The following is a 26,230-nucleotide window of genomic DNA, read 5'->3' on the forward strand; positions in this document are numbered from 1 at the left end:
GCAATCTTACAATTCAAATTGGAATTTAATGTAAAGTTTATACTAAGTTTAAAGTTATAATTGTAATAAATTGAATAAAATTTGGACTACAGTTTTAGAGTGCCATATAATTACCTATCAAAAATTTTAATTAAAATAACAAATGCGTTTATGTTCCATAAAAGGTTGTTCACTAGATCTGATTTATATTAAGATCTCAGAGGTATCTTTGTTCGGTAAAATAAATGCACCATATATTACTCATTTTTTTTTTTTATATTACTCATATAGCGTTTATAGTGGATCAAACTGCGTTAGAAACTCGGTTAATTAATTAGCTCAAATTTCCACGTTTTAACTGAAAAGAACGGAATTTGGGAAAAATATACGATGGATTAACTGTGTCTTTTTACTCGTAAAAATTATATATATAATTATGAGTACAGTCGGAATATGATCTACATACGGAGTAAAATAGTATATAACAGAGCTATAATGCTCAATACGTTCTACGCTGATACAATATTTGTAGAAAAATAAGAGAAATTTACCTCACTATGATACGTAGAACAATTATGTATGATACTCTTCAGAATTGGTTTTAATTTCTGGAGAGTATCATGCGGAATTGTTCCCCGTATCATATTGAGGTAAATTTCTTTTATTCTTCTACAAATACAGAGTAAAAATATTACAGAATATGAAAAGAATACTGCACAATATTAATTTAGTGGTGGAAGAGGTTGTCCCTTGGCGGTGTTGATTATTTAACTTCAGATAGAAGGTTGTTAGAATAGGTCAGATTTTAGCTGAAGTGTAGATAAGTCTTTTTTTAGCTGCATTATTTCAACTACTTGCAGTTTACGTTATTTCACATGCAGCCAAATGTTATTTCGTTATTATTCAGTTATTTCGTGCCGCAACACTTATATAATGTATACATTCACTATAATTTTAGTTATTCAATTAATACTCAAACAGTAAAACTATATATTTTCTCAAGTAAAAAATAACTTTACTGTACAGTTTTCAGTTTTCTAGAATGTAAGAATGATTTTTTTTTTTTAATTCTTTCTCTAGAGGTATTTTATTTTAGTTTCTCTTTTCTCTAGAGGTATTTGATTTTAAGCTTATTTTGTGTTAATTCCTATTTTATATGCTTGACCGTGGTATTGTTCAGTGGAAATTTATACTAAATCAAGTATTTAAAGATATACGAAATAGATTTTTGGTCGAAAAGGCATATAAGTGTCACTTTCGAATATCCTCTCCCCTTAGTTATAGTACATAAATTACTGTAAAAAAAATAAAAAACGTAAAGAACAGAATTTGGGAAAAAATATACGATGGATATATATATATATATATCCATTGTATATATAGTGTGTGTGTGTGTGTGTATATATATATATATATACACACACTTTTTCATGGGAAATGTGAAAACATTTCAAGGCAACTTTATTTCATTAAACTAAAATTTTAATGATTTTACCCTATTCAGGAAACAGGAATTGGTATACGATAGGTTAGATAACAATTATTTAGGTATAGGAATAATTCCATAAATCTTTCAATAGACAGAAATATAAACAATGCCTGAGCAATTTATTTGAACGCAACAAATGGATTTTCTTACACGAATTAGCCATTTCATGTAAGAAAATTGTCCTTGGTTACGAAACTTATATATATATATATATACTTATAATATATAATTATAGTTAAATCCAAATGAATCGAAAATTAGCCCGCAGAAATAAGAGTAAAATTAAGTGAAAATAAAAAATAGAGATAGTAGAGCAGACATTGCTATAATTATAATATATATAATTTAAAATCCCTGCTTTTTTTTTTCAGTCACCGCAAAAAAATGTCAAAATATCTCTGGCTTCTTAAATATCACAATTCAAGAATAACTTTTATCACTGTCATTGGACAGGAACACAATGAAAACGTTCTGTTGCAGAAAGTTTCTCACAAAAAATGTTTAATTTCTTTCATTATTATACATAATATTTTACGAAAGTGTTATCAGAATCAGTTAGTAAAAGAAGAAAGGTTAAAAGAAAGAAAGAAAGAAAGAAAGAAAAGTGAATTCGGTATAGTAAAAGAAAGGTTCAAACAGTTTTAACATTTTATTCACAAGAATGTGGCCAAAGATTTTTTTTTTTTTTTTATTTCAGTGAACACGAAACCTGAACTGAAATCATTCTTACAATTGTACTTTACAGAGTAACATATAGTTTTTTTGAAAAATAACATAAAAGGTCTACAAGATACACTTGTTGTAGCAACGCATTTTGATAATACAGTTGCACAGTCTGATCTGATGAAGAATACTTCATTTGGTGCAGAATGTTTATTTTCGTACAGCATTCTTAAAGAGAGAATGTGATAGCATAAAAGACAACACATAAACCCTTGACGAATACTTAAAGTGTGTATATACAAACTCATTTTCAACGCAGTTTCCAAAGAACGATACAGTTGTCATGTTAAAACCCAGCTTCAACGTAGCACCCTGAATCCAAACATGGCATTCTCATAGTTTTATTAATAGTTCATATTAGGTTTATAAATTATATATGTTTATAAATATTACTTGACCTGAAATGACAACTTCACATTTTCAAGAACTATAAAACTATTTTATAATAAACTATGGCACTGCTATTTAAATTCTAATGTAAAATATAGTAACATATATTTAACATACGCATATCTTATAAAGTGTAAATGACACGAATGAGCAGTGTAAAGTATAATCATCATTAAAAAGTTATGCGCTTAAAACAGGGAAAACATTAAGAATATTTTCGATCCAGCACATATATATATATATATATATCTTTACCTTTCTTGCTGTTTGAAAAGAAAATCTTGAACACAAAAATAATCTTATTTATTTTTGTTCTATCAAACGAATGAGATATATATTTTACGCCAAACAGCGTAATATCAATACCATAAGCTCTGGATTATGTGAGCCGGTATTATGATTTCTTAAAGACTTGTGCTGGCTTGTGTGAGAATGGAGAATCCGAGTAGGTGAATATTTGAGCATGGAATTCGTGAGATCCAATAAAATATGCCTTTTTAAACATTGCTCAGATATACATTTTCTTGTATCAATAAAACTGTTTCGAGTCTGTGATATACCAACTTGTGCTTACAAAACTCTCTCTTCACCTATATACAAAACCGAAGCCCTCCCCCCTTAATTAATGAAACCTAATCTACTTACTACAACATTGCTGTAAAGCATTGAGCAAAAAGTGGATCTGACTAGTCATTCAGGACAGGCTATGCCCACAATTTTCTCATCATTCTGTATATTGCTGTTTTTCTCAGAGTTGAACACTTCCTTGGGGTTAATTAAAAGAAACATACTCTTGTATGTGTTTAAAACGTAGGATGAAAGAATGATACTTAAAACATTACGGATTTGTTTTATAGATAAATTATATGAAGATGAATGGGCGAAATATAGAAAGATGAACACACGTCTAAATTGCTTTCTTTAGTTAACAGTGAAATTTAGGTAAGCCTCTTAAACGATAATTGGAAAGATGCGCAGAAATAACGATAATGGGCTTTGGGTTACTACGAATTAAAAAGCTGAAGACCTTCTCTATCAAAATAGAAACGCTATATTCTATATTCCCCTTTGTATCAGACGGATTGGTTAAATTTTACTAACTACATTCTTTAAAAACTTCAGCAACGGGATATATTTTAGCCTCAATTACAGTTCAAAAATTTAACAGCGTATCAACTAGTGCTAAGGTCACTAACTTCCTTATTTCAAATATAATAATGAACGGCTTCTACATGACGATATAAACATTTAAGCAACTGTCACATGCAGCCTAATAGAGCATACACCAGTTCTACGTAATGAGAAACCACTTGTAAAAATTTATAAACAAAATATTCCATGGATGTAATTTTTCCATAAATGATATATGTATGTATGTATGTATGTATTTATTTATGTATACATACATACATATACTTTCTATATTTATTTCTTTAGTTATGAAATTATACTTAATTCTTCTAAAAAGAAGAAAGTTACTGATATCGCTTGCCATTGAACAAGAATACAAATGAAAAAATCGAAAGCAACTTGCAGGAATATAATACCGAATAAACACTTCTCATTTCTGTCAGTCATAATTCTGTCCTTAAAGCATCTCGAACCTTCATTTATGAAATTTTAAAATCACAGAAAAAATCTAATCTCTGCAAGCCCTAGCCTAGATATGAGAAAACATTAAATAGAAACGAAAGAGAAAAGAAGGCGCTTTTCCAAAGCTGATGTCCGGCATTTTGCAGATTTTTATTTATGATGATACTAGACATGCACTCTTGTAGCTACCATGAATATTGCTCTGTTATATCAATACATTTCCTTAGTGTCAAAAAGTTTTGCTCAATAATAACCAATTTTAATGAAGTATGGAGATATACTGTATATCATGGTGTTTATGTTTTAAATGGCTCTGGCCATGATAACATAAACATATCAACAGGCTATTTACAATCCGGTCCACACCATGGCCAATTGGTCTCCTCTCTCAGTTAAGATGGTTGGTGAATAATATAGAATTTGTTCATTGTAAATAAGACCCTTGCGTATAAAGTCTATCATGCGTGACATCTAATTTCCATTGCAATAGGAAAAATCAGTGTTTAAACGAACTCCGTTGTGTCAGGGGCAAGGAAAGGTGAATGGAGAGAGTGATGAGGGGGGAAAGGATGGGAAAGAGAGGGGGGGGGAGAGAGAGAGAGACCTTAGCCAGTTATGGTGTCCCGGGTGAGATATTACCCGCCATGGGCTCCGAACTTCATTTGCTAAGGAGTAAATATTAGGAGGAGAGAAGACATCTAGGTGTGAAACACATAGCTGTTAAAACTATTCTTGCCGTACCGTAAAATCACATCACTGCATGTGATGGATGTATTTGTCTATGCAATGATCAACACACCTCGACTCTAAATGATACTTCACTATTGCATGGCAGGGTTAGGATTAACTATTGGATTTCATGGTTTTTTTTTTTTTTTTTCTTCTCTAACTTGGCTATGCGAGGTAATGAGGTTGTGCATGTCACAATAATATGAAAATGGTGGAATCCCCCTGTTCCTTGTTGGGGAAATATGGCTGTGGGTAGTCTAGGAAGTCAGCAAAAAAGTACAAGTGTGTTGCTAGCCCGTGTAAGTAGCATAAGCTACAGTCTGATTCATGGATTTGTTCAATGAACATTCAAGCTCCTATGGACACAAAGTCTTCGCTGAGGACGTCGCTGATGTGTAAATAGATGATCCAATACATCAGGTTAAAACAGACGAAGCAGACGGGAAACACCACTCGAGAATATTTGTCAATGTCGCTCGGGCTGATACCGAACAGTTTATTAGGACTTTTGCCAAAGGCGGCTTCAAGGTCTGCAGCTCCGTTGACGGTGTTTTCAAGTGATGAGGTTTTACTGAAACCTCGTGAATCGACCATCTTCAGTCGAACCTCCTGCAAAATAACAGAACAACTTATGAGTATTTTTTTCAGAATCCTTCGTTACTAATTTGCAGCACCTGTAAAATGAAATTTAGTTCGTAAAGTAAACTAAGAGAGTGATGAAAGGTTTCTCCTCATCTTTTGTAGTGCAATGCGTTAATCTCGATCCGCTGGATGTGTTATTGATTAAATGGTGTTCTTCAGTGGATAAATAGTGGTAGCATCTTTTTACTCATCCGGTGATGTCGAACATCAAATTATTCATCGAAATGTAACTTTTCGTTTTCATCAGTAGTATTTTTTTCCATTTCACAATATTTCTTAAGTCCTTGTTCGACAACGCTTCAGAAAAGATATCAGTTTGTTTCTATTGAAAAATATGGTTTTGAACTGCATTCATTTTAGCAGACAGATCTTTATTTCTTTCCAGACCAAACTGGCTCTGAAAAATGTTATTTTCTAGTCCGCATTTGTATTACGGAACCTCCTCCAAGTATTTGTATCCAGGCATAGCTATGGTAGTAATTTTGGGTCTTAAAGTAATATTATTTTCCAGAAAATTCTCATTGAAATATTGATTACTGGGTATTAATATTATTTCGAAAATTAACGCTATATTATAGATTTAGATAATTATTGTGCACCCAAACTTACCGTAATACATATTTATTTATAGATACACCACCTGCGACAAGTTACAGGACTCCTTCGAATTTGCACAGTGACAGCTGAATTTCAGAATAGGATTATCGCTACTAATAAGGAGTATAGGATTATCTCTATTATTAGTTGTTCACAAAAGTTGATTATAATAATCGCATGAATAATTACAAGATCGGTTCGTTTAACTGCTATTCATTAAAAAGAACTAGTCTTCTTTCATAATTAAACTGATGCATTATTGTGGATGAAGGTAGAATGATTGCAATGTTTTGAAGAGAACTGATGAAGCAATATAGTTTTAATTATATATATATAAAATTAAAATTATATATATAAATTATAATATTACATTTATTATTATTAATTAATTAAAAGATTTATAGTATTTAGCTTTTCGTTGCATAATTACTTTAGTATACATTAAAGACTTTTTTGCATAATCACCTCTGAAAAACTTAGTGTTTATTCTTAGATTGTATATTCAGTCATCATTCATAAAACAATTATATACATATTTAATACTAATAAATGATATAAATAATACTTTCCAATATCAATATTGTAGTAATGCCTTAAAGTTACAATTTATTATCTATATTTCTTTATTATCTATATGTATATTGTATTATCTATATTAATACGGAAGCCGTTTTCTTTACTCCGTCAGCGTGAACGATAGGCTTAACCGATCGGGCTGGAAGTGGTCTCATTTCAAAGAGATTTCTTCCAAGGTGTGCACAAAGTTGTTAAATTTTAAAAATTCCGAATAGTTTTATTTTGCGGAACGGGCCAGTTTTGTACTACAAACAAGAATAGTTCAACATTCACTTCATAGGTGGAGCGACAAGATGTTAACTTAACAGTTAACAAACAGTTGTCTAATATGATGACTTTTTTTTTATTAACGATTTGCACGTTCGCACAATCGTGTTCTTTGTTCCGAAAATAATAATAATAATGCAAAAGTAACGACCATCCCGATCATCGTGTCAACCACAGGCATGGTGCCAGAGACCCTGCATAACATCCTAGCAGCATTAGGCCTGCCAGCGAACACCTACAAGAAACTCCACAGTGTCGCAATCCTGAACTCCTGTAGAACAGTCAGAGAGTTCGTCGACCGACAGTAATACCAGACATAACGACAACTACCCTGTGTACTTGGTAGCAATACCCGTCACGAGGTGTAAACCCTAATCAGGGAGAAATAATATAAGAGCAATAATAATAATAATAATAGCGGTACCCAACACTGGCAACCTGCAAAAACAACCTGGAAACGATCCAACACATCACCGCGGGACGCAAGGTGATCACTCAGACTGAGTACACTCATAGACACGACCAGGTAGCCAGGATAATATATCAAAAGCTAGCAAGGAAATGCCAGTTAATCGAAGAAATCGTACCGTAGGCAGTACCTAGAGACCCCAATCCACAAGCTGTACTGGGACAGAGCCGTAATAACGGATAAGACAATCCCGCACAACAGACCTGACATAACCCGTGTGGATAAGAAGGAAAAGGCTACCTATCTGATTGACATAGCGATACCCAACAATGACAACCTGCAAAAAAAACCATGGATAAAAAATCAGAAAGAACACGAACCTAAGACAGGAGATCAAAGATAAGTGGCATACGCAACAAGTTACGACAATCCTGATCATCCTGTCAACCACAGGTATGGTGTCAAAGAACCTACATAACAGCCTAGCAGCAATAGGTCTCCCAGCGAAAACGTACAAGGAACTCCCGAAAGTCGCAATCCTGAACACCTGCACGATAGTCAGAGAGTTCCTCAACCAACAGTAACACCAGACATAACAACCACCCTGTGTAGTTGGTAGCAATACCCGTCACGAGGTGGCATCCCCAATCAGGTAGAAATAATATAACAACAATAATAATAATTATAAAACTCTGCTACCAATTGCGAAATTCTCTACTAGCGCTGTCTACCTTAAGAGAAAGAACTAATCATTAGCATTCTATCACAACTCACTATATGTCCCCACGTTGGGCATGCGAGCTCCTACACTTATTGCCATTCGTTATGTTTAATATGTTCAGAACTCACCATTTTATCATTATCAACTTAAGATTTTATTTGTAATTTGTTTTGAGGTTATTTAAGGTAAGTAATTTGCGGATTTAGAAGTATGTCAGAGTCAAAATGCTACTCTGACTGGTCGTGTTGAACGTACCTTGCGGCAAAGGAGAAACACGGCTTTTCGTGTTTCTACAAATTTATTTAGGATCGTTTTGAAAGACCGATCCTGAATACATTTACACATATACACTGGTGCGCAAAACTTCAGGACCAGTCAGGTTTTCACCTGTAGCTTGGATATGGGAAAATCCAAGGGAAAAGGAACCTCGTGAGGTCCAGAAATTAAGGAAACAATGCCGACAACGGAAACAAAACGGTACAGAGGGACTTTATTCAAAAATGGCAACATAGCACTAGCTGCCATGATACAGATGCATCACTGCCAAATATGGAACAAAGGGAAGAGGTGGTCTTCAGTAGGAGATATGGCCACCTCTAACGTCATTGCAGGCTTTGCACTGCCTGTCCATACTTAGAATAATGTTGTTGACAAGTTCTTGCGGTAACATCGTCCATTCCTCTGTCAGCGCCATCTTCAGCTGGTGAACATTTTCTGGTGGGTGTGTACGTGCAGCTAGGCGTCTCCCCAGAGCATCCTATATGTGTTCGATGGGATTTAGATCGGCGAACGGGCAGGCCAATCCATACGTACAATGTCCTCACTTTCCAAAAACATATCATCAGCTGCAATCCGATGGGGTGTGGCGTTATCATCCATAAACACGAACTCGGGGCCAGTGGCACCTCGGATCAGACGCACATTGTGAAGGATTACCTCAGTACAGTAACGTGCACCGGTTACAGTACCGCCTTCCAGTATTTGGAGCTGTGTACGTCCATCCAAGATAACGGCTCCCCAGACGAGAACACCTCGACCGCCATATCGATCGCTTTCGGTGACGTTTGCGGGGTGATACCATGTGCCAACCTCTCGCCAATTAGCTGATGTCCAGAAAACGGCATGTCCGATGGCCAGGTGTTAAAGGGACACAGCGTACTGGCTGTCGAGCAAACAGCCCACCTTTGTGGAGTTGCCTGGCCACAGTAAACCGCGATATCCTGCGTCCTGTGCAGTTGGTTTGCAATTAATTCCGCTGTCTGGTGTCGGTCCCTCTTGGTCTGTAGGAGTATATAGCAGTCATCATTGGGCGTTGGTTTTCGTGGCGACCACCACTGGTCCTTTGAGCAGCTGTACCTGTCGGAAGTCGATCACGCACGTGAGACGATGCTATGGGCGATACCGAACTCTGCAGCCACACTCCTCGCACTTCGACCTTCCTCGAGCTTCCCAATTATTCGACCCTGGGTAAAGTCATCCAGATGTTGTCTACTGGCCATTTCGTTGTCTGTAGCACTGTATGAAACCAATCGAACGTCTGTAACAATCGTACTCATCATTCGTTAATTTGTACTTAACTGCTGGTTTTATCTGTTTATGTGAACCCTCTCATCACGATTCAAATTTTTGCATGTGCACCAGCTTTCTACTGAACGGCCACGGTTATGCAAAACGCCACAGGCTGTTTCGTTTAATTTAGTTGTTGTAACCTTTATAAATAGTGTTGGTCCTTAAGTTTTGCACACCAGCGTATATTGATACGACTTGGGTACTACATTTCTTTAGGACAGCTGGAGAAAAATCTGCTACCTATTGCGAAATTTTCGCACGGGTAAATTTTCTACACGGGTAAAGCTAGCTGAAGCCATTGCCTCCGATATGTAGCCATTGAGTATAACAGGCCTAACTGATTTGGTGTCAAATTGAAGATATTTCTTCTTAGTTGTGAAGAAACATGGGAAAATACAAAAATTCCGAATAGTAAAGAAAACCGAGTAGTTTTATTTTATAGAACGGGCCAATTTTCTCTACTAGCGCTGCCTACCTTAAAAGAAGGAATAGTTTTATTTTAGAGAGATTAGAAAACAGGGTAATTCTCAAAAGGGATGTAGCATCTTGCTTGCCTAGAAATCGGAGTGTCACCAAAGATAAGCATAGGAGCAGAAGAATCCTTCTTGCGAGGTATAAGACAAAACAGTTTTAGAAGGATGAAATCAACTAATAGAAATGAGAAAGGATTCGACGCGTGCTAACTTACCTGCTCACGACAAAACACGGACTACATTTCTTTAGGACAGCTAGAGAAAAACTGTTACCTCTGGATATATTTAACTAGCTGTTCCCATTGCGAAAATTTCGCAATGGGAACAGCTAGTTAAATATACCCTTCTTTGCATTCTTTTACTGAGAGTGTCAATTCTGTAACATTCATTAAATGTAGTAGTCTGGTGTATCGATTATTGAATATTATTGTTTGGCAAAGCATTTAACTATTATTGCTTAATTCATAATACAGAAAAAGAACAGTATACTGCACACTTTCTCGTAATACGAGTGATTTTTATCCGAGATAAGCATTATAGCATTTTTGAAGATGCTGTAGAGTAGCATAAGCTAGAATATATCAGCTTTTCAGTATGTGAGCTTCGTCACGCTGCTGAGCAGTTAATTAAAAGTGGGTCCCAGAAAGTATTAACATTTTTTAAAAATATTTTAATATTTTCTGATTAATTTTAATTTATCAATCTTAATAATTATAATGACTAACATATGCAGCCAACTTGTAACTACTAATTATGTATAGATATAACTGATAGGAAGGCCACGAGTTCCTTATAGTTTAAGTGGACCCATTATTTAATAAATTAAGTGCTGACCGGGCTAGCTGGGTGGGTAAAGTGTCTGCCTGGAAACCCGAAGGTCGCGGGTTCGAATCCTGCCTCGGGCTTAGATCAGAATAAATGCAAAAACTTTGGGAGGTGCATTATGGCCACAGAAGCCGATGCGCCAACAACTAAAAAAATAGAATAAGGAGACACTAGTGAAGACTGTTCTTATTTGTTTAATTTTTTTGTCTATTTAATGGCATTTAGGAATTATATTACTAATTGCATTATACTAGTTAACGGATTTCACGTATACATAAAGTACATTGATATTGAAGAAAACGGCTAATGAAATGCAAGAGTATGTAATCTAAATATTAATCCAAGACCAGAATTTATAAACTTCCTATACCTTTTGTTAATTAACATATATTTATTTCAAATTTTATCTGAATGTCTGAGGGTAAGCCTTTCTTGCCTGTTTTAATTACTTGTATTTAAATAACTAATATCAGAAGGTTAAAATGAGCATATTTCTAGCAGTATATGAAATCGAAGTGGTCATCTCTCTCTTTGTCTAGAAAGAGAAAGAAATGTTTTCGTGGATTGCAGGAAACACGTGAGCGTCACCCAAGTTTATCCTGTTCTTCCCGTCAAATAAATTGAAGACAAGAACCAAGAAATGTGAGTGTGCCATTCAAATCATTACATACGACTCAGATAGCGGAATCACATTTTTTCACAAGCTATCGGTGTGAATGCTGTATTCTGCCACTCTTTCTGTTCCTGGAGAATCTCTCTCTCCAACAAGAAACGACGGACTCGCCATGTTTTATGGGATGGTGCTGGTAACCTTGCCTAGTAATAAGAGGTAGACCACAAAAAATATTAAGACTATTTTAATATTTTATGACGAATTTATCAATTTTAATCAACTCTAATGACTAACATATAATAAAAGCATTGCTACATCGGTGGAAATGAAATAAAGAGGCTTGAGCAGGTTTTCTTGACATGAGTTTGCTGACTTTGGAATGCTTTACAAGATGAAGTAGACTCACATATTTGAAGTAAATACTCAAAACTGAGGTACAGTACAAGATATACTGCAGTCTTGTGTTATTCAGAAACCGAGTATCATCAGCAGCTTGGTCTTCAATAAAATCAGGCTGCTAACGGTATCAGACGCTTCTCGTATGTTTTCTGTATAACGATGATGTTAATTTATTTTTATTTATTATTACTTTTTTATAACAGCCGTGTTCCGCTGCATTTTGAATAAGCACTTAGAAAGCAAAAAGTTTAGTTCTGTTGTTGGGTTTACGAGGCATCAGCGACTTAGGAGGAAACTATACGCCTTCCGGTTCACTACAGTTTCTATTGTAGAGAATTTTAGAAATTCGTACTCTCAACAAGAATCAAATCCAGACCATTCAAAAAGAGCGAAAAAACCACTACACTCTCACGAAGTACAAAAGCCAGTGAGCTACTCATTACTTACAAGTAAATTTCAATTATTTTAATCAAAATTTATTTTAATTATTTATAAAACTTATTAGAGCAACCCTTTTTTATAGCTGATCTTCAATATGTAAAAGTTGTGCTATTACTCAAAGTTTCTTTTTCTTAAGAAATAATAAAAGTTGATTCAAAATCTCTATGAAAATAAATATTACCATATTTTTAGAAAATGGTTGAATGGTTTATATATTTCACAATTAAATGTTTACGTTCATAATTATAGTTGTAGATGTTTAATAGATATACTAAACAATATAAACTGTTTTTAACGTAAAACATATCAACTGAACTTGTCTATTTTAAAGGTGGATCTTGGAGATAATATTCATTCAACTGTTCATTGCACTATGTGAATATACTGGAAATGTAAAGTACAAAGGGTAAATGAACGAAATCACAGAGAATCGAAAATGAGTAGTGTGGCTAGGAACTTTCTCGAAAGACTGGTTATTTCTACGTAATCATCCCATTTGCGTTATACTATTATCTCTGTGGTTTTAGTACCCGTTACACTGCCATTTTACTGATATCCAGACACCACTCCGCTGATATTTGCTCACGACCTACCAAGCACCACGTGTCAGGGATATTTAAAAATATGCTCTTGGGAAACAGTAATACTATTGTGGATGCAAGATGCCGCTATCGCGTGGAATGATAATAAGTTTCCACATAAGCAATCGGTCTGTACGTGACACTTCAACGGCACTGAAGAGCCCAAAATCGGAAACTGATGTGATCTGCAAATGGCAGGGAACTTTCACGCTAAATTCTGCTATATGTTATGCACTTTACACAACAAGTGAAAATGATACTTCTAACCTTTGGAGCGTCATTTATAGCTATAAATGAGGCTGCAAAAAATAGATGAAAATATTATATAAATATTGTATAGGGCACTACCACCTACAATATTTGAATAACAATATGCACAAGAAACACTAAAACGCTCCATCCACGTTGATTCTTCCGGCAATGTAGGCGTCATAGCTCACATCACCAATTCAAGACGAAACGTTTGTGGGCAGGAATCCTGATACATAAGTTAGAGTCGACGATGGAGTCGGCTTCTCGCTTCGATCTGGATTCCATAAACCGGCATCCGAATCTTAAACGTGAATCATGAATAGAAGCATGAATCTCCTTACAGAGAGGGGATAGCGCATTATTATGTACTCACTCGTTGGAGTCCAATTAGATTGTAAGATTAACAGTACCAAGGGCGACAAGTAGGGTACTGGCTTAATTTGAATGAAAAATTAATAGTGGGCACAATTTGAATTACAAGGAGCACCAATATTATTGCCTAAGAACTACCCTCGGATTAAAATTTTAACTTCTTTTAGGGTTTATCTTTATGTTTGGCAACATAAAGATAAACCCTAGCCTATTGCGCTTGGACATGTCATACTTGACGTCAGTGCGTGTGTGGGAAATACCGATACCAATGCAGGAGTCGCGATAAATCGTTTATTTTGTTTGAATGTTCACGCGTGTGTGTGTGTGTGTGCTTGGGTGTAGAGAGAGAGAGAGAGAGAGAGAGAGAGAGAGAGAGAGAGAGAGAGAGAGAGAGAGAGAGAGAGAGAGAGTGTACAGTTGTTCAGTCCAAATTGAACGCAGTTTTTTTTATTTCCCCTATTTTCCAGCCGCTATCATAATGCTAATATTAATCACATATTATTGTTTAATGTTTTTCAAGATCGTGACTTTTTACCGAAGTTTTTATTGGGGTATCAAATTATTATATATATTGTATTCAATATTTAATTTAAATAATAGTAAAATATAGGATGTGATTATAATTAACGCGTATCGTCACCTTGGCCGCCTGTAATATACAGTGCCTACGCGGAAACGAAAGGTGCGAAAAATCGTTCCCAAAAGGGAAACATTCATGGTTCTTTTGAGATGGCTCTGTATGCCCTAAGCTGAAAAATTGCAGTTTATTTGTTAAAGTTGCAATACAGCATGAGAAAACTACAGTTATGAACATAAAGTTGTTTATAGATGTCATAGCCATTTGTGTTAAAATTATGCTATTAGTGCAGTACAGAAGCACTACCGGCAGTCGTTATACGAAGCATTTCACGTGGAATGTCCTCAGCATACCTTGCAATGCGCTCCTTCAGGTCAGTCAGAGAATAAATATTGCCTTCATAAATTGTCCTTAACGGATCCTCATAATTTGAAGTCACAAGGTTGTAGGGTCCAGAGAACTAGGTGACCAAAAATTTCCAAAATACCAGGAGATGATGGCCATCTTCATATGTAGCCTAAATCCTGTATAAAAACAATTTATACGCTTGAAGGGCAGAGATCGTACGGTGTCGGAGAAGATAACAGTAACCACCCGTAATAGCTCCATTTTGGGAATACTTGCTTTAACTTCCTCGATGAACAGTTCAATTATGAAGCTGATGTGAACCAATTCCAAAGAGTGACTAATGTGTGGGCATTGGAGAGGAGCTTAATAACGTTTGGAGGTGATGTTCGTAACACCCGACAGTTATGGGTACTTACACCACTGTCTAGCCGGGAATGAATCTTTTTTGTACATAAGATGTTTCCAAGGCCATATTCAGTGCTGGCCATTTCCAATTCTGTCCTATTCAAAAACAGTCAACAAAGTCGGTGAGATGTTGGGAATCTGGAGTATTGGCTATGCTGATAACCTAAGGATTTTCAGTCCCATCAGACCATATAATGGACTGATAGGAAAATGATAACAAATTGCCTTAACTTTGTCTTAGAATAAATCTTAACAAATATAGGTGCATGATGTTTTCTCTGAAAGACCATAACATAATTTATACAGCCCACGCTAATTGATAATCTTATCCTTAAAATAAGCCAACACATTGAGATAGTGCTAATGTTCGACCACAAGCTGCGCTTCTCCACAAGGACCACAAAAATGGCAAGTTCCCTACAAGCAGCTTCCTTTATTAATTGAGTGTGAACGCTTACTGGTTATAGGGAAATGATTACCGACAAAATCACGTCACCATCATCTGAGAGTTTGTTGGTAGCCAGTTCCTCACTCAAGCCCACCTCACACATCTGTTCAGGCCTATGTCGCCTGTACCTGTGATTATATCTTACCATGCCATTCGATGATTCCACTGGCATCATCAGAAATCGGAAGCAGATCTCAAGTTTGCCGAAAATAAAGCGTACCGGCGGTTCAACGTACTCTTGATCTCCTACTCCAAATCCACCTTCGAATTGAACTGTGACTATCTCCTGTCTCTCTACACAATTAGGTCACTGGATGAAAATGCATCTGTCAACTGAGGATGTGCAAACTTACCAGTAAATTTATAGCAGTCTCAGGAAAAGATACCATAGGGAGATTGCCAATTCCAAGAGCAGTTATTGGCAAAACTTAATTAAAGAAATAGGGAATACGGAACCGTGGGGTTTAATTTATCGCATTACAAAAAATAAAATGATTGCAAGAGACGTGTAAAATGAGTCTTTTTTGTCCATAAGATGTTTCCAAGGCCATAGGAAATGAACAGCATATTCAATGCTTTTCATTTCCGTCCTAGTCAAAAACAGTCAACAAAGTCGGTGAGACGTTTGGAATCTGTTATGGAGCAAGGGCAGAAAATAAGTGACTGGATTTCCACAATAAGGTCTATTGTCTCCAACCTTTTTCCTTTGGACTCCCCTGATTTTGATGTACGGGAACAACAGGAGATAAGACACAATAATGAAATGTATAGTGGCCCTACGGCCATCGTCCCGTTTACCCTCTTGGATTTTGGTGCTGCCGTTAGTAAACTAAACAGTAAAACATGTCCTGGGATTGACATTATTATTGAGAATGCTGTTATTGTTAAATTTTTTTACCTATTTCCGCAAATTCTGTTAAATGGTATGACCAAATGTCTCCTTGAGGGTATTTTTCCAAGGCAATGGAAAGTAGTTTTGCTGAAAATTCTTCAACAAGCCAGGGAAACCAACATCCGATCCCTGTGCCCACAGACCAATTTCATTGCTTGCGAATCTCGGAAAACTTTTTGAAAGACTTCTATCCCCGAGACTTCATAAGATGTTACGCGAAAAATAATTTTGTTCTAACCTACAATTTAGCTTCAAAAAAGGGAAATCTACGGAGGAGGCCATATCTGCTCTAACTACTTTTGCCCAGAATTCTACTTCAAAGTATGTTTTGGCTGTGTTTGTGGGCTTTTAGGGTGCTTTCGACTCCCTTTGGTGGGCGAGGGCCCTCGAGTCCTTAAGAGCTGCTAATTGTGATGATTATACCTACAAGGTCTTAAGATCTTATTTTAGGGATCGTATGGTAAAGGTAATTGCAAAGCATCTGACGTATAGTTCCCCTATATCCAGAGGATGCCCTCAAGGATCAGTGACCTCAAGCCTCTCCTCTGGAATGCAGTTCTAGACTAATGGCTTTTGAGAGATCATCAAGGTGTACTTAAAATTGCATATGCCGAATACTTAGTGGTGGCCATCGAAGGAGATCCAGAAAGGTGCTTGAGGAGTGTATGCAGCCAAAAATTGACAATTTAGTAACATGGGCGAATACAAACAAATTAAAAATTTCACCAAGTAAGATGACTTTTGGAATCATTTCAACTATAACAGATCTCCTAGGATCCTTGTTAATAACATACAGATACCATATGTCTCTGAGACTAAATATTTAGGAGTTATATTAAATGACAGATTAAGTTTTCAGTCGCATGTTTCAGAATCGAAGAAAAAAATTCGAAATTTGACTGCCTCAGTGGTTAGGATCTCTAGGAAAGAATGGCGTCTTACTAAGAAGACATTATCATCGTATTATAAGACGATATTTTTGCCCGTAGTTTATTATGCCGCGAACATATGGCATAAAAATGTTATCAAAGTCAAGATAAAAACAAAGCTAATATCCTCGCAAAGATGCGTCTTACTAACCATTCACCGCATTCCAAGAACTATTTCTAACAATGTCTTGCAGGTTTTGGGACGAGTTATGCCACTTGACCTTTATATCATTTATCGAGGAATTTTGTACAATCTCAAAAAGGGAATTTCGATCACGGCGTACGGAATAACAACCGACCCCGAAAATAACATAAATCAAGAAAAGGCTAGAATTTGGAGTGAATTAACTGGAATTTGGCAAAGCAGATGGGATGAAAGCCATTTTGGTCTCATCACTAGGAAATATATACAAAAGGCTGACTATCTAACATCCCTAGCTATCAACTCATGGTTTACGCTAAATATGTACACTTCCTATCTGCTCACGAGGCACGGCTCCTTACGGGCTAAGTTCTTTGAGCGTGGACTCGAACCTGATCCATACTGTACATGTAATGACCTCGAAACTTGAATATATTTTTCTTATTTTTCCCGGAATATGAAAAATTTAGACAGACTTTAGTTGGTCTTGTTCCCGAGTTATCAGAAGAAAACGTCAGTATTCTTGTTGAGTGTACCAGTAACTTTAAAGCCCTCCAATATTTTGCTACAAATGTTTTCAAGAAGCGTCTTCAACTAAGATCCCTGGCTCTCGGAGGATGTAATTAAGTGATCGCCAACTTCTTTCTCCCTTTTTCTCTCTTCTTTTTTTATCAGTAAGGATTTTATTATTCATTTTTTAACTATTTTTATTTCATTTTATTATTTTTATTGGCTGGCTCCCAGGTGTGGGCTACCTGGGAGTGGGATTGCAGGCACCCACTGGTATTGCACTACCTCCAGTGGGTGCGGGATTTAATGCTTATTTGCACATCACAGGTGATAATAGACCCAGGCCTGAATCTTAGTGCCACAGTTGAGCACCAGGCAGCAGCTGACCAGCTGTTGGCTGCTCCCTGATGAAAAAGTGGCCTGACACAAACCAGAACACACACTAACATCCCACACCCAAATATTTACACTTTTCCAGACCCGCTATACAGAGTTCCTGTATCAACACAGAGGACAAGATGAAGATGAGCTTTTAGCCTAGGAGCCACCCAGAAACGCAAATACACGCACCCACTGGATGAAAATGTACTATTTAAAATCATGTTGTCAATGCGTACAGGACGAGTCGCTCTGATTTCTCTGCCTAGCGGCCGCACCGTACTGATTGCGCTGATTAATGTAACAGCTGAACATTATTTATGATTAAATGACTAACTTTAATATTTCTTCAATGCTGCAACAGTCTATAATAACAGTAAACACAACAACAATCTATAATAACAGTAAACACAACAACAGTCCATAATAACAGTAAACACAACAACGGTCCATAATAACAGTACACACAACAACAGTCCATAATAACAGTACACACAAAACAACAGTCCATAATAACAGTACACACAAAACAACAGTCCATAATAACAGTACACACAAAACAACAGTCTATAATAACAGTGAACACAAAACAACAGGCTATAATAACAGTAAACACAAAAAAGTGCACAATAATAGTACTCTGGTATTGGAGACTGTTATTGTAGTTAAGGTTTCAATATTAATTTTTTTATATCAATTAATCTACGGTTATACTTTCGGGAACAGCAAATTCCAATTCATGTTAACGTCACCCGTAACTTGTTGCCCAAATTCGTGTGTGTGTGTTCTGTTCACGGGACATTTGCATGTTGTGAGGGCTAAAAAAGCCCTGATAATTCACGACGAAAGCGTACTTCTTCCTCCGCCCAAGATCGGTTAAGTACAGTCTCCATTGAAAAGGGGCTCTAGAAATTCCCCAGTCGTCGACGGGAATTGTCGGCGCCTGCGACTTAGACGAAGATGTTTCGTGCAGAATGATCTGCCACATATATGGGATTCGATTAAAAATTAGTCAAGTGTTCAGAGAGGAACATGTTTCTGCAAAGAAATTAATATTGCAAAAGTGGCATATAAAGTAATACTAGCAGAACCCATTGAAAATTTCGCAATTGGTAGCACGGTTTTTCTCCAGCTGTCTGTCCTAAAGAAATGTAGTCCGTGTTGGATCGTGAGCAGGTAAGCCAGTACGCGTCAAATCCTTTCTGATTTCTTATTTCTGTAAAATAAAACTATTCTTTCTTCTAAGGTAGGCAACGCTATTAGAAAAAATTGGCCCGTTCTGTAAAATAAAACTATTCGGAATTTTTATATTTTCCCCATGTTTGGGGAAAACTTGGTGTGCAGTTTTCCCCAAAACTGCACACCCAGAAAGAAATATCAATTTGAGATCAAATTGGTTAGGCCTATCGTACACAATGGCTACAGCTAGCTGTACCCGTTGCGAAAATTTCGTAATTTGTAGCAGAATTTTTCTTTATCTATCCTAAAAAAAAAGTAGTATCCATGTAGTATCAATATATACGTGTAAATTGTATTCAGGATCGGTCTTTCAGAACGATCCTGAATACCTCTGCATAAACACGAAAAGGCGTGTTTCTACTTTGCCGCAAGGTACGTGCAACATTACCAGTCAGAGTAGCATGGCGGCGGACAGGTCTTCACAGTTCTGACTGTGACATACTTCTGAATCCTTAAATTACTTACCTTAAATAACCTCAAAACAAATAAACTCGAAGTTAATAACGATAACATAATGAGTTCTGAACGTAATAAATGGCAATGAGTGTATGGGCCCGCTCGCACAACGTAAGGACATATAGTGAGCACTGAATGGAATCCTAACGATTAGTTATTCCTATTAAGGTAGGCAATTTAGCAATTGGTAGCAAAATTGTATTATTATTAGTTATTTTTATTTTTTTCGGAACAAAGGACACGATTCTGCGAAGGTGCAAATTGTAATCAGTTGCATACTTAAAAATTGTTAATCAGAAAAAATGCCTTATCAATTTAGACAACTGTTAACATCTTCCTGTGGCTTCATCTATGAAGTGAATGTTGAACTATTCTCGTTTGTACTACAAAACTGGCCCGTTCCGTAAAATAAAACTATTCGGGATTTTTAAATTTTAACAACTTTCTGCGCACCTAGGAAGAAATATCTTAAATTTGCCATTAAGCCTATCGTTCACACTGACTATTGAAAGAAAACGACTTCATCATTTAATACGGCATATAGATTGTTCTAAAGCAGTAGATTACAAGTGAAGAAAAATTCAGTTCAGTGAAAAATTCTACAGTTATAACAATATAATTATTGAAAAGGTTGTTTGTGCATGGGTGCACTTCCATCATTTCTCCTACCCGGGTAGTATTCATGAATTATTTAATTTTATCTCATATTGTGAATACCTTCACAACAAGTTTCCGAAGTATTGCACTGCTTTGAATAAGTAACACTTCATTAGTGGACAAAACTAATATGACTTATTCTCGGCGGATACTACCACCCAGACGGCACCGTTTCGAAGCTTGTTGCTTACTGATCAGTGGGTGGACAAGTACCCTGTTGTTGCAATAGTGACAACCCGGTTATGAAGTCTTGCCACTATTGCAACAACAGGATACCTGCTACCCACTGATGAGGGCCAACTAGCTCCGAACCAGTGCTGTCTGGGAGAGGATCTCGTTGGGGCCCTCGTTACCTCGAATAGGTAACAACAATCTTCCCTAATGGGGAAGGGTTGCCTATTCGGGGGATTCATGAGTAGTTGGTTTATTTCAGTGAGTGAATGTGAGGAGTGACTGTCGCTTTCCTCTTTCGATGGCATTTCTTCGTCTCCTACTATGACTTTCCTACATCTTTTTGGCTTCCCTAAGTCTAATAGGGACAGTATGTGGATAACGCAGTATTTTATCCCATACCATTTTTCAAACTGGGCCGCCTGAGTGGTAGTATCCGCCGAGAATAAGTAATATTAGTCTTCTCCACTGGTGAAGCATTACTTATTCAATGCAGTGCAATACCTCGGCAACTCATTACCCATGCATAAACAACCTTTTCATACTCTTAGACATTTAGTCAAGAAATATATATAGAATATAATAATTTGAAAAACCGGGTATAAAATGAAAAACTTTTGCCTCATGACTCACTGGGTATAATCTTGTCTTCCTTACTGGCCTAAGGGCTAATTACCTTTAGGCAGTTAGCCTTTAATACACGCTTATTCTATTAATTTTCCTTTAGGGCTCTATTGTATAGCTTTTGTTGTACAATATTGTACTTTAAACACCGTTCAAATCCTTTTATCAAAATAAAAAAAAAAACATATAATAGCATTTTTATAAATGCTATTATATGAAGGATTTGAAGCAGTCTCCGTCTAGATAGTTTCTCCCTGATTTTATTTATTTACTGAATGATCGTGTGCAACACAGATGGAAAGTAATTCCCATATAATTACGCACATTTATAATTTGCGATGAATTCAAAGTAATAATAAAATAGTTCATCCATTTAAAACATTAACAATTGTTAATGTATAAAATATATAATTAAATAAATAAAATATATATAAAATAAAAAATACATAAATAAAATATATATATATAAATAAAAAATAAATATATATAAATAAAATATATATAAATAAAACAAATAATAAAAATATTGAAAATATATTAAAATTAATAACAATAAATATTTAAGTAACTAAGCAAAACAAGAGCATGCGATTTACATTCATTTTTACCAATAAAAATCTAGTTAATACTCACTGATGAACTTGTGCGAATAAAATAAAGGACGAAAAGAAGAATAATTGTATAATTAGTATGAAAGAAAGGCAGGGAAGATGTACAGTAAGAGCTAAAGTTAAAAGGTAACTAAAAAAAGGCGAGAGATAGAGGAAAGATACACAAGTATCAGTGGAGAGATAGACAATGTGTCACAAATTAATTATGAAAATATATGTTTTGTACACTTCTCGCTAAGTAAGGCTAGTATTTATATCCCTATAAATAACATTAGGATTTAAGGAGCATTTCTAATGCGTAATATTAAAGAGAATTTTCGAAGAATCCATTTAATGAACTCAATCCTCTTTTTGGTAAATTTTCATGAATTAAAAGTTTCAGATGACTTTAAAATATATTTAAAATATTTTATATATTTTAGTATTAATAGCAGCAAACTGCCTCCATAGCCGGGTGGTCAAGAGCGGGAGTGCAATAGCAGACGCTCTTTGAGTAGACCGGGGTTCAAGCCATGCAAAATACGGACTGTTATTATGGTCGACCAGCTTGGCAGGCATTTTATTGGAGGGGATGTACAAATTTAGTAGGTAGTTGTTTATTTGCAGGATTAAAAAAAAAGGGATAAGCTTCTTTCTTGCATCGTTTTGCAAGGAAAATGGAAGCCTCCTCAACAATTCGTGTTGAGGGAATGGACCAATTTGTCCATCCCTTCCAATAAAATGTGTAATTCTTCTTTAATTTTTTTTTTTTTTTTAAACTACTCATTTCCACAAAACCACACGAAAATTTATTCAGCGTTCGGTTACTCTCTCTGGCCTGCAGCAATTTTTTCCACTTCAAATTTATGTCGCTTTCTGTGCATCGTCCGAGGAAGAATAAGGATGTCTTCATCAGTTAGTACACGTAACCTATTTCTTGCTTTAAAAACTTTATTCAGGTCTCTTCGCGGGTGTCTAGTTACAGATATTGCAAATTACTGAATTTGAAGGTAGAGGTAGTTCTTTATGAGTGTACCCTTTTTTGCCTTTGATTAATCTTGTTGCTGTTCTCTACATCCGTTCCAACAGATGCACTTTTTTCTTAAAACGAGGCTTCCAAATGTGTATGCAGTACTCAAGGTGTGTCGTAAATAGTACCATCTACTATTTACGCCAATTTACGTAATAGTACATACAACGTATAGACACGTCCTTGTCCCAGTTGGAAAAATTCCTGTAGGCCCAATATCACTGAAAACCCCCATGAGCTGTTCTAGCGGTCTAGATGCACGGTTCATAGAAACTTCATTTTGGACTGTACCTTTTGGTCTTGTTCAGTCCTCTATACCTATTGTGTATCAGAATAACATAACATTCTAGTAACAGAATACGCAAACTAGCATAACATACTACTAATAACACAACAATTGGGTACACAATCATTATTTTATTGTAGGATTACTGCTACTCAAATGCATTACCTTACATTTGTCAATGTTAAATATCTCAATTGCTGCTTTTCAGCCCATCTTCCTAATTTTCACAGGTCTTGTTGAACTAGATTACACCGTTTCCTGTCATTAACTAAAATTCCTGCCAGTCGTTACAACTCAGACAATGAATTTGATATGCCTTCGACATATCAAGTTTATTGTCTATATTGAAAAACAGTAAGGGGGCCCTATAAACTAAGGGGGCCCTATATCGATCCTAAAGGAATCCACTAATAACATTAGTCCATGAAGAACCTTTAATAACCATTCTTTCTCTCCTTCCACTTCCCTTTGAAACATCCCTTTAGCTATACCAATAATTTACTCATAATGCCACATTATGAGCAAATAATTATGAGTGAATTTATACAGCGGTCGTTTGTGGAACAGTGTCAGAATATCGTAATAACCACTGAAATTTAAGTATATGAAGTCATAATTAATTTTTACTTCACATACTTAATGAATAATATTTTTTTGTTCTTCCAGTGACATTATGGCTACCTTACATATTTAATATTAGAGTTACCAGAGAGAATAAACTCATGCATCCATATTGATTATGTCCGTAAACTTCATGAGTTCTCTGGTCGGTTTGCCTGTTTTGCTGAACGGAAATAAGCCCTGAATTTAGGGAGGAAAAACCTTACTGTCCTCCTGAGACCAGCTAACTCATCCACAGTTTGAAAAAGGCACATAAAAGTTCCTCGTGTCATTTACGGGATTCGAACCCATACTTTTACCAAGTAGTGTCGAGAGGACGGTGATGATAACTACAGTACTACATGCGAGGACTCCGCTACCTAACAGCTAATTGCATTGGTACACGAGATATCTCCTTAACAAATCTTTGCCGTGATTGTTGCCTAACTGCATTCCTGTCAAGATGAGCCTAGATTCCTGTTTTTAACCACTGACTCCATTACTTTTAGTGAAAAAAAGTAAAGCTACAGTTCTGCAATTACTCACTTCGCCATTTGATCCCCCCACACCCTTTGTGAATAAGAGAGACATTTGCAATTCTCTGGTATGTGGACCGCTCCTGAATTCAAGAATGCTCTCATGATTATGACTAATGGTTTGCTTATCACTTTTGCTGCTTCTTTTAATGTAATTGTATAGATTCTGTCAGCCCCAAGCGCTTTATTACTTTTAATGCCAATAATTTCGCTTTCATTTTAGTAAATTTACCTTCAGTTAGTACAGCAAATTTACCTCCAATAAATTTACGTCTGGCGTATTTAATGCTAATCCGGTGTATACCTTTTAAAATTTATGACTATCATAAAAACAGTGTTATCAAATTTTACTTAGTCTTTAATATTAAGAAATTCTTAATAGATTTATTTCGTGACTGTTTTAAATAAAAGGAAACAATTAAATTGAATTTCCTTTATTTAAATTAGTAAGTAGTTCAGGAGGCATCCCCCAGTGATATTATTATTACATTAATGCGACTTGCATTGTAAGTTGGAACAATTTTTATTAACCACAGAGCACCAATTACAGTGCATGTTTAACAGTATAACTGGTTTTAAGTTATAATAATAGAAAAATAACGGAAATAATGTGAGAGAAACTTATCAGATCATCAAAAGGGAGAGTCTGATTAGACTGTATCACTTAGTTGCTTTAGAGCTTAACACAAAACAGACTTAACACATTAAGACTAAGACAGCATATTGTGTGTGTCTGGCGACAGCATATTGTGTCTGTAATTGCAAGCATTTTTCCATCTTATGTTGTTTTCTGGAGAAAAAAAATCATGAACCTTAGACCGACTAATTCGGCTATGTTGTGAAAAAAGACCATAAAAATTCCTCGCGTTGTTAACGGGATTCGAATCACGCCTTTTCCTCATGGTGTGGACGGACGATGATTAAACAATTTTCCACCCGCGAGGGCAACTTTATCACTTATTTCACAAAGGGAAGATGCACAAACATCAGCGTTATTAAGGACATTCTGATAGTCAAAAAAAAAGTCTCAGTTTACATTACTTGCAATTGAGGAGAGTAATTTGGTGACTTTGAATTTGCTTCAAATGACTCCCAATTTAAAACAATCAAAGATGCCTATTTAAATAGAACATTATAAAAAAAAAAATACAAAATACTTAATAAAATTGGAAGTTTTCATTTAATTTTTTTTGTAATCTTCCATCTCTTTAAAAATTATCCATTTTTTTTTTAAATTTGTTTTTTTCAGAGTTGTATTCCGCTTAAAAATGAATGCCAGTTTATATTGTATGTATTAGGAAAAAAAAGAAGAAACTAAACTATTATATTAGGTTAACCTGGAAATTCTTTCAACTATCCATGTGTATGTAAATTTCGTGTGTTCTCTGATCGATTTGTCTGCTTTGCTGGACCAAAAACCTCCGTTTTTTGCGGAAAAAACCTTGCTATCTATACCTCAGCCCGACTAACCTTAGAGTGAAAAAAGCCCATAAAACGTTCCTCGGGTCATCTACGGGATTCGAACCCGTGCCTTTTCCAGTCGGTGTAGGAAGAACGGTGACGATACCAATATGTTACCGCGCAGACTATACATATTAGACATTGAAATGCATTGTATACTTACTTTTATCTGATAAGTCTCACCTTTCGGTTAATTTAATCGAAAAATACTTATGTCATATTGCACCGTCTATAATATGTCTGTACACTGCACATTTTCTGTGTTCGGTTTGCTGGACGGAAAATCCGAGTTTCTGGAAAAAAAGCCATAC

At 35.8% G+C, this 26,230-nt stretch overlaps 1 protein-coding gene across 5 annotated transcripts in view; it reads right to left on the bottom strand.

Annotated features, from left to right (window-relative positions):
• The window catches only part of LOC150088045 (gamma-aminobutyric acid receptor subunit beta-like), an 863,205-nt gene that overhangs the window by 188,508 nt on the left and 648,467 nt on the right, over positions 1 to 26,230 (bottom strand). For 2 of the 5 annotated variants that reach the window (XM_090369306.1, XM_090369304.1), the window contains one exon: positions 4,226 to 5,512. The exons of the other annotated variants lie outside the window; for them this stretch is intronic. In XM_090369306.1, the coding sequence (XP_090225432.1) occupies positions 5,252 to 5,512 (261 nt within the window). In that variant the 3' untranslated portion in view covers positions 4,226 to 5,251. Of the gene's footprint in view, positions 1 to 4,225; positions 5,513 to 26,230 lie in introns of those variants that run through there. 5 annotated transcript variants of the gene reach the window in all.

The sequence above is a fragment of the Mastigoproctus giganteus genome, chromosome 3 (assembly GCF_048544385.1).
Source record: "Mastigoproctus giganteus isolate SK-2022 chromosome 3, ASM4854438v1, whole genome shotgun sequence".
In the NCBI taxonomy this organism is placed as follows: Eukaryota; Metazoa; Arthropoda; class Arachnida; order Uropygi; family Thelyphonidae; genus Mastigoproctus; species Mastigoproctus giganteus.